The sequence below is a fragment of the Benincasa hispida genome, chromosome 12 (genome assembly GCF_009727055.1).
Source record: "Benincasa hispida cultivar B227 chromosome 12, ASM972705v1, whole genome shotgun sequence".
NCBI lineage: Eukaryota > Viridiplantae > Streptophyta > Magnoliopsida > Cucurbitales > Cucurbitaceae > Benincasa > Benincasa hispida.
The window spans coordinates 55,836,061-55,845,852 of NC_052360.1; the positions used below are offsets into that span (position 1 = coordinate 55,836,061).

A 9,792-nucleotide genomic window follows, 5' to 3' on the forward strand; every position below is an offset into this window, starting at 1 on the left:
ATAAATAGTTCACATTTTATTAATGAATTACAATGTTTATTATTTAGAGTTTTCATTGTCGATTCACCTTCATTAGAAAATTTGGTCTTCCATGATTACTAGTTTATAACCAACTTAAATAATGTATGATAAAAAGTTTAAAGCTTAACTACAACATTTCCGTAGTTTATGGATTATGAATTCCAAAGTAGTTGCTCAAATTAAAAGTAGAAAGATAAGATAAGATTACAATGATAGTGATAGGTCGAGTGATTTTAGCATTTTTAATAAGAAATAAAATATACTAGAAAGACACGTGCAAGAGTATCTTATAAGGTTATAATAGAGAGAAACATGTCAGAAATTGTATGTGTCCCATCTTGACCTTGATTGTTGTGAGAAAGGGCCCCACTTTCACTTCTGTCCAACACATCCACACCCACAATCATCACCTTAATAAGCAAATTTTTCTGGTTATAAATACAAATATGTTCTCCAAATCAAACATTTAATTTCTTTCTCCACACAAAAACAGATAAAAACAAAGATAAAAGTGGGTTGTGTATGTTGTATCAGTAGTATATATCCAAACTCTGTAACACAACCACAAAGTAAGATATTGACAACGAAAGAGGGCATCCTTTTTCCACAACCTTCTTCTCTGGACTACCATTTTTTTTTTAGGTATCTTTTGCAAGTAATACATAAAAAGACTATATATACAGAGCTTTCTGCTTTCCACCTATTATCTCACAGATTTCACATTAACAACTTCATAGAAAAAATGGGCCAGTGAAAATAAGGAGGAATTTAAAGGAGGCAACAGCTTTTTCTTTCTTTTTCTTTTTTTTTTTTTTCTTTTTTGTTTTGTTTTAAATCAAAAAAATTTGAGGGTTACCCATTCATATGTGCCAAACATATACAACTACACACCCTCTTTCTTCACTGCACATATTATATGTTAAAGAGATACTGTTTCTAAGGGATCTTAAAAGAGAGAAATAAACCTCAAAAAGGGAATGAAATCAAATATTTTAAGGAAGAAAAAGAACCTCCACCATTACAATCCAGCCAAAGGGGAAGGAAAGGAAAGGATATCTTTCTTGCTTTTCCTCTCCCTCCATTCCATTTATCATCATCATATGGTAACCACTGCCAAGTGCTGTGCTGTGTTTTGCTTCAAAAATTCTTCTTTGGATCGTCCTTCCTTTCCCCATCCAGAACCAACCATATTTTATCAGAGACCATTAATAACATCCAACCCAGACAGATAACTGAACAACCCAACATTTGAGGCCATCTCAAATGGAGGACAATATTTTCCCACTTCCTCTCTCTCACAGCTTTCCCAAAATTGTGGGTTCAAGAGTCCGACAAGCAATTCAGACTGTCGCTGATTAGCGTTCTATTTGAACTTTCATTTCTTCTCAGGCTGCCAGAAGATGTGCCTTCCACAGGCAAGAAACGCCATTCGTAATTTGTCTACAGTCCTGATCCGAAATTAATAGCTGGATGGGTTGGTTAAGAACAAGAGCCATAATCCTCTACCCACCCGCAGGTTGTTTTTGCTCTGTTGATTTCACTTGCACTGCAGCAGTATGCACGTAAGGAAAACCTGCAGGTACAACAAGTTGATGAGGATTACCGGAGGACTGTGCTGCAGCAAACTGAGCAGGATGGAGAATGGTTTGTGTGGGTAAGTTACCCCCTTTCATATTGTTAGCCGCGGCAGCGGCAGCGGCAACAGCCTTTGCAGGATCAGTAGTGCTGCTGCCTCCAAGTGTAACAGGGTGGCATAGGGATAGCATCCCATTGGAGGATGTTCCTCCTGAGCCCTGCGATTGTGATTGCTGCTCAGGACGACGCCTTGGAAGATAATAACCACTTGAAGGTGAAACAGTTGCACTGCTACTTGAATGGGAAACATGCTGCATGTAAGGGAAGAGTAACTGTGCTTGCTGCAATGTTTGCTTCGCCAAATGTTGTTGCTGCTGCTGCTGCTGCTGCTGCTGTGACTGTTGGGATAATTTATTTCCAGAACTTGAAGAGGTCATTTGATTATTGCCAAGAATTGATGTAACGTTCCTCCCACCAACAGGAGATGACTTCTGGGGGGGCATAGATGTAGGATTCTTTGTCTGCTGCGATGATAAAGAAGATGATTGACCAACTTTGTGACCCATAGAACCGGAAGTAGCAGTCCGTGGGCTTCCACCAGCACCCTTTGAGATTGAAGAATTAGTCGGTGAACCAATCATTCCAGGTGATGGGGATTGATTACTGCTTGCAGGTTGCTGCCCTTGTGATTGTGTTGTAGATTTTGGGTTAGCTGCAAAAGAAATCTGAGAGTGGTTTGGCTGTGGACGGCCCCCCTGCTGCTGTTGGGGAAGATTTTTTATAGATGATGTATTTGATGAAGACAGAGGGGGGGTTTGAACCTGAGAAGAGGTAGTTCTTACAGAATTTTTCCACTGAGGGGATTGAGCAGGACTATTGCTGTTACTTTGGACAAGATTTTGAGAAAAAGAAGACAATGCATTAGGAAACTTGGCTGCCATCGAAGAAGATGCAGGAGAGTGCTCAGCATAAACATTTCCATTACTACTTGTTGATGTTTTGGTCCTTGCTACTGCTGCAGCTACATATTGCTGTTGCTTTTGAAGCTGGATTATCTGTTGTTGTTGCTGCTGCTGATTTCGCTGCAGTGGATGCTGAGAACCACACATGTTTACAGTGCCCATTGCAGAGGGCATAACTGAACCTGAAGCTCTAGCAGTAGGACCAAGGTTAAGAGTTCTAGCAGAGCTGTCAACAACGGCGGCCCCAGCTGGTATTGTAGTAAGTGATGTTTCGGCTAAATCAGATCTAGAGAAGGGAATGGACTGACCAACAGTTGGAGGAGCCTTCACAGACATGTTTTTTCTCTCATCCTCTACAACAGATGAATGTGTGGTTTTTCCTTCTTCAGCACGATAATTCTTTTTCTGCTGAGCAACCTGTGCAGCAGCAGCAGCAGCCATAATCTGATGATACCCTTGCCTGGTGATCTCAGGGAGACTTTGAAAAATAGGATGATTTGATGATATGGATGAAAGGTCAAGTCCAGGAGCAGAGGGTGCCCCGTTGGGAGGAGCAAAAGACAAAGGAATAGTTTGAGATTGCTCCAGACCCTTCGAACCCTGTGATTGTTGTTGGGGCTGCTGTTTCTTGTCATTAGGTGCCCCACCTGTGGCCGCCATTGAAGCAGAAGTCATCAAAGCAAAATTAGGAGTATGCATTGGCATCGGAAAATTCGGACCATAGACACTCAGATTAGCAAGATTCACTCGACTATCGGCAGTCGACGGGCTATCTTCGCCACCAATCTCAGACTCGAGTTGCCTCGTTTGATGAGAACCATGGTTCTGCTGCTGCTGTGGCTGCTGTGACTGAGATGGCTGATTTCTGGATGCAGGAAAGCCTTGAAAGTTCCCACTAACACTGCTCCCATGAGGCCTCTGCTGCTGATTAGATAGGTTCTTCTGAGATGATGAACCACCATTGGCAGTATTAGCATTCTGAAGTCCCTGTTGACTAGGATGAGACTGAGGCGGCGGTTGCTGCTGAAGCTGCGAAGGATGAAGCATTTGTGAAGAATAAAACGACCCATTAAAAAATGGCATCGAATGAGCATGGGTTCCCCTGTATGCCGGCGGTGCCCCAACGTGTGCTGGAATTGGGTATGTATATCCATTGTTCTGCAAAATGGCTAAATACTGTGGTTCATTGCCAGGCACACCCGAATAGTTGAAACTCATTGCTGGTGCAGCAATTGCTGTGGCAGCTGAGGTACTGACAGAGGCAGGATTTGAAGCATTTGAAGCCACATTGCCATTGGCATTCGCACAAGGAGGTGGGGACTTCACAGAAACAGGCCGAACAGAAGTCGCTACAGCTGCCTGTTGCTGACTCAGAGGCAGAAGGAAAGCAGGGCCATGCTGAAATTTAACACAAGCCGCGAAATTCAGCATAAAACAGAAGTGGGGGAGAAGAAAGAAGCAAAGAGATGAATACTGCCAATAAACGTAATTGGACAGAGAGTTATACCAGGATATTACTAGGAGCACCCGGAGGAAGAGCTTGCTGAAGCAAAATTTGCTTTCTCTGGGAGGCATCCACAGCGTTAACAGCTTGAGAGCCCCTATCCTTCCCAGAATGACCCGAGAATATTGCAAGGCCCTGACCCTTATCCTGCATTGCATTCATCCCACTTTTCGGTAGATTTCCTTGCAAGTCTGCAGAGGGCACAATGCTGTGGGTACCATGCTTGGGCCCAAACAAGGAACCAGAACCTGCTGGTGCTGGCCAAAACGGATTCATCCGCGCAATGTGCTGGTGATATAATATATTCCGAGCAACGTAGAAGTGCGTAGCACACCTCTTTGGCCGAGGTTGAGGAAAAAGCAAATTTGGCGGCTGTTAAAGACAAACGAGGAGAGATTAGGATGTGTAGAAAAAGGGAGAACAAATTAACAGTAGAAAAAGTGAAAAGAATAAAGTTCAAAATAATGCAGAAATAACTACCTGCATAGCAGCAGTAGGCAAAGCGCTTCCATCAACAGACACAACTCCTGGCAGTGGTGCCACATATCTGCTCAAAAACGACAGCGTCATTCCAATGGGAGGAGAACAAAAAAAGCAACAATATATTCTACTAGCCAATAAGCATTGTAAAAATCCCAGTAACAAAAAACAGATTGTGGCGACCGTACCCCATAGGAGGCAGCCCACTTGGCCAGCCAGGTAGAGACATGGGCAAGGGAAGAGAGCTCGCTTGTGCTGAACAAGATAAGTGAAAAACAATATTGAATCAGCAAACCATTTGGAGCAAAACCAGGAAGGAAAAGGGAGGAAGGGCGCGATCGGGATTTGAAAAATGGGAACGTACCGGCAGATCCAGGCTTTTCCGAGCCGGGTTGCGGCAGCTGTTTTGTAACATGCTGGTGGAGTTTGTTGGTGCCTACATTTGTAGCGGCAGCATCTCTATCAGTCGTCTTCTCTATATCAAGCTGAAGGTCAATATTTCTATCTTTGCAAACAATGGGTTTCTTTGAATCAACTTCTTCAGCTGGTATAACTTTGGACTCCACGTTCACCACCTCTTTAACCCCAAGTCTGATTGTTCCTTTGTCTTCTTCCTTTATCAGAGGCTTCATTTCCTACATAAATGTAAGCCAGACTCGATTATACACAATTAATTCCAACATGGGCCATCGCTTTTAAGCAAGTGGGGAGGAGAAGGTAGGGTGGCCCCGCTTACCGTGTCTGCATCTATGACCATAGATTTAGCATCTACGGCCACAAAATCAACCTCACCATCTCTTTCTGGAGAAGCTCGTAATGGTGGAGGAGCCTGTACAACACAAGGACGAAAAGTCCAATTTTCATATTAAAAATTTAAAAATAAAAATTGACTGAGAATATTCTTTTTTTTATTTTAGAGGAAGAAGAGAAAGATTATCTTCACCATCAGATCTATCTTGTACTTATCATCCCGCTGGTTCTCAACATCGAAGGTTGATGAATTTCTGTACACATACCAAAAAAGGGGGAATGGAAGATTAATTAATTTAGCAAGTCTGGAAAGAAAATGACTTTTTTATATAGTAATTTGGCTGATGAGGCTTACGATTTAGTCGCTGTCATATCCTCTCGCTTATCTTCCAATCTAGGGCCATTTGATTCCTTCAGGGGAGATTGGGGTTCTTCCTTACTTGTACCCAAATCTTTACCTTCTGATTCTTCAGTCAATGGCTTAGAATTGGACATGGCACTGGCTGTTTCCACCTTCATAGATTCTGGATGAGACTCCGATGTTGGTGGTAAGGCCTGAGAATTACCAGATTCGTTTGAAACACCTCCATTTTCAACGGCAGATCCTGCAACTTTTTCCACATTTGATGCAGGGATCTCGGCGTAAGTTGGTTGATCGGCCTCCGCTTTGGCTGTTGATGAAATGGGGCTATTCCGAAGGCTGAAAGTCGCGGCGTTCTCATCGTCGTACTTCACAGGACGCGGTCTTTTCCTCTTGGGTGCTGTAAATTTCACATCGGATACATAAAAAGAAAATTTGCGTCAGTTTCTAAAAAAAAAATTGAAAAACTGTTCTTACTGAAAAAGGAAAAAGAGAATAATCTGACGAGTGATTTCAGAGCTCTCACCCCAAAAATAAACATTAAAAAAAATACTCACCGGTGGCTGATATCGGAGTGACAGAAGAACTGGAATTTTGAGGCAAAGTTGAAGTGGTAGGCAAAGCAGAAGAAGAGTTAGAAATCGGCGATGAAACTCTGGATTTGGCATCGGTGGTTGATTTTGGATCGAACTTCATCGATTCAGTAGTAGAAGGTTCTTGTTTGGGAGGAGCTTGAGGTTGTCTCATCATACCGTACAAAACTTCAGCAATCTCGATCTCGATCTCGTCTTGAGCCATAGATGATAGTTTTGTGGAGGATTTGAGCGGCCGGAGCTTAGGTCCGGTTTGCTTCTACAACAGCAGACGGCTCGTCAGATACCCCCTTTTTCCCCCAAAAAAAGAATCAGAAAAGATAAAACGGAGTAGTAGAAGTAAGACCAAAGACCGACCAGCTTCTTCCTCACCGAAGCATTGGAAGAAGAAGGCGAGGCTGGAGGCTGAAGCGTCACCATTGGTGTAAGACTTGGCCTCACTGGCGATGTCGAAGCCTGCCGGTGAATGGCTTCATTCACCGTTCCGCTGCCCGCCGCTGCTGGCCAACATTCATGAGACCGCTTCGTCGAGGCTGAAAACAAACACAAAACCAGATAAAAGAAAATCGTCAGAACCGTTAAGAATCCCTCTTTATACCCTAAGGCAGCGAAATCCATGCCCGTCAGTTTTCTGTACCTGACCGGGCTTTTCTCGGCACCGACACACCAATCATTTCATCGGCGGCTTTCCACGACGGTGCTGCTCTAAAACTCTTCGCCGGTGGATAACTCTTCCGATGGTTCAAAATCGCCGCTGGATTTGGTGGAAGCATTCTGACGGACGCTCCACTACCAGCACCACCACCACCACCATCATCGTCTTCATCATCCTCTTCGTCGTTTACACTCTCCTCAGAACTATCTTCCCCTCCATCTTCCCTATTGCTACCGCCATGAATCAATCTATCAGCTCTTCTTCTCTTGCTCCTGCTAAGCCGATCTCTATCACGGTCTCGATCTCTGTCTCTATCCCTATCTCGATCTCGATCTTTCTTCCCGCTGCCTCGATCTCTCAATCTCACGGTATCCTGTAACTCCAGTGGTCCATCATCCTCTACAGAGAAACACGAAAAATTAGTACAAATCAAAATCGAAGAAAACGAAAAAAAATGATCATTATAACTAATAATCATCATCGGAGAGAGTTAGATCTGAGAATTTTGAGACCTGGAGAGTCACGAAGACTACCACTTCTGTATCTCCGTCTAGAGAGCCCGTTGGAGGCCGCCATGTTCGTCGTCGTCCTTCTAGCTTCTCTGTTCCTATCCATATCAGATATGATTTGATTCTTTTCCCCTTCGACGGAATCAACTATACCCGAAGACTAATCTCATCCCTCAACTCCTCCAAAAAAAAAAAAAAAACCCTAACTGAAAAATTCGCCGGAAAAAAACCACCAAAAAATTCCAGATTCCCGGCTGAAAACCGGTAGAGAAATCAAAGAAGAAGCAAAGAAGAAAACAAGATTTCTCCACTAAAGAAGCCTATCTATATGCAGAGGAAGAAAAATCGTAGCTTTTCGTTTATCTAATCTCTTCAATCTATATTATCTGGAGCTTGTTAGTTCTTCCTTTTCTCTCTCTATCTCTTCCCCCCTTCCTCTCCCCCACCCTTTCAAACTCTGTCCTCTTTCTTGCTCTTGCTCTATTTCACTTAAAGCGAAACCCACACCAAGGCTCTCTGGACGGCTACGATTTAGCTTCCCCAAACGCCAAGATATCCACACCGTTTATTCCCGACAGATCTTACGGTCAACATTCCAGTATAAGCCAACATGGCAAAATCCTAGACGTTAAATTCAGTAGGGGCAGCGATGGGACCCTCACTTTATCATGAAACAGCCACGTGTCACAGTCTTTTCTTCTCTTCCAAGCTTTCATATTTACTCGCTAGCGAGTACCGCTTTCCTATTTTATTCCCCTTTTTTTCAGTATCCTAATTAATTAATTTTACAAAAAGGAAAAACAATTTTGAATTTGCTTTTTAGAAGAAAAAAAATAATATTTAAAATTGTTTCCCCTCAGAACTCAGATACAGTGATGAGAGATAGAGAGAGAAATGTAGGCCACGATCGTAGTTTTAGGGGTTCCTTGAATTTTTCCAAAAGATGTGATGAATGATGACTGGCTATAGCCGGTAGCGAAGACGTTGGTAAAAGCAACACGACGATCGCAAGGAATCTAGGTGGCCGCAGAAAATATCGTTCCAACCGGTCAAGTTCATTATTCGGTTTCCACGTTTTCTTTTTTTTTTATTTATTTAAATTAAATTAAATTGTCGATATTTCGAGAAAATTGATTAGTGGGGGCCACGTGAAAAGCACTTCCCTGTTGGTGAAAATCAACCGTCCCGATCTCTTTTATCACCGTAATCACCACTGTTTCCATCGTTGGATCATTGTCTGACGTAGCCACCTTGTCCCTTTTTCCAAACAATTAAATCAAAATTAAAACCCTAAACCAGTTTGATTCGACGCCGAGCTGGCACCGAACCAAACAGGCCCCTCCGTGTCGATCAGCGCGCCGTGTTTTCACCGTCCGATCTTCCCCATCCCACGGCCCTCCTTCCACTACAGGCCGGAAAGGAAACTCTGAGTCACGGTCGCGGAATTTCCGAGAACCCATGGGCCCCACTTGTATACTTCCTTATTATATTAATATTTAATAATTTCCTTCCCTTCCCCCTTGGCCTATTGTCACGTTCGCCTTATGTGGCAGCATATGATGACGTGTCCTCGGTCCCACCTTTTTTATTTCTTTTTTCCATCTCATGGTCAAATTTCTGTATTTTATTTATTTACTTCCTTTCTTCCTTTCTTTCACAGTAATAATTTAAATTTTTTAAAAAAATTTAAAAAAAAAGTAATAGACCAACCAACCAAGTCTTCAAAGGGAGAGTCTGAGCAATTACTCTAGCTACGTGTCACTCTATGATTGGTTACATTCTATCCGCTTACTGCATAAGCACCCACCTCGGATCTTCATCCATTTCCCGTGCTCACATGCGGGTAAATAACGAAATATCTAATACAATATCACGGCCACGATAACCACACACGCCTGTCACGCAAACTCACTCAACAGCCCCGTACGTTTCCGCAACGTGGAAGGATACTCGTCGTCCATTGCCCTGTGTTAGATTTTTATAGAAGAAGGGGGCGGTGGAGTTAGCATTACTCGATTAAAAAATTAATATTTTTGTGTAAGAAGAGAATAGCCACGTAGGAAATAATATACCCCACAGGAAAAGGGTAAGATGGGCCTACCATTATTTTTTTTTTTTTTTTTTTTTTGCTTCCCCAATTTGTCGGTTTGCAAAGGTATTTTTAAAAAACAAAATTACAATTTTATGATCTCGTATTTGTGATTTCAATTAATTAAAAAGAAATGCCACGTGTAAACAGAATGTGAGAAATGATAGCAGCTCCGTGGCAATCTTTATAACCGTATGCGTAACCCTAGCCGTCACCACCAAGCCCCTAGCCCTGCAGCAATTGGTATCCATAATTTTAGCTTTTCAAGTTAGAAATTAATAATAATAAATCAC

At 42.6% G+C, this 9,792-nt stretch overlaps 1 protein-coding gene across 4 annotated transcripts; it reads right to left on the reverse strand.

Annotated features, from left to right (window-relative positions):
- Nucleotides 1–562: 562 nt before the first annotated feature.
- Nucleotides 563–7,873, reverse strand: LOC120067019 (protein TIME FOR COFFEE). Of its 4 annotated transcripts, XM_039018392.1 has the most exons (13): nt 7,414–7,873; nt 6,884–7,300; nt 6,604–6,779; nt 6,211–6,505; nt 5,648–6,053; nt 5,486–5,546; nt 5,279–5,371; nt 4,907–5,177; nt 4,731–4,797; nt 4,543–4,609; nt 4,066–4,434; nt 1,685–3,956; nt 563–1,594 (listed from the first exon to the last, which is right to left on the reverse strand). In XM_039018392.1, the coding sequence occupies exons 1-13, from the start codon at nt 7,514–7,516 to the stop codon at nt 1,524–1,526; spliced, it is 4,668 nt and encodes a 1,555-aa protein (XP_038874320.1). In that variant the 5' UTR covers nt 7,517–7,873; the 3' UTR covers nt 563–1,523. The 4 variants fall into 4 exon arrangements, with proteins under 4 accessions (XP_038874320.1, XP_038874319.1, XP_038874317.1 ...); XM_039018391.1 differs by having other exon boundaries at nt 563–3,956; nt 6,619–6,779; XM_039018389.1 differs by having other exon boundaries at nt 563–3,956; nt 6,211–6,502.
- Between the last annotated feature and the right edge of the window lie 1,919 nt (nt 7,874–9,792).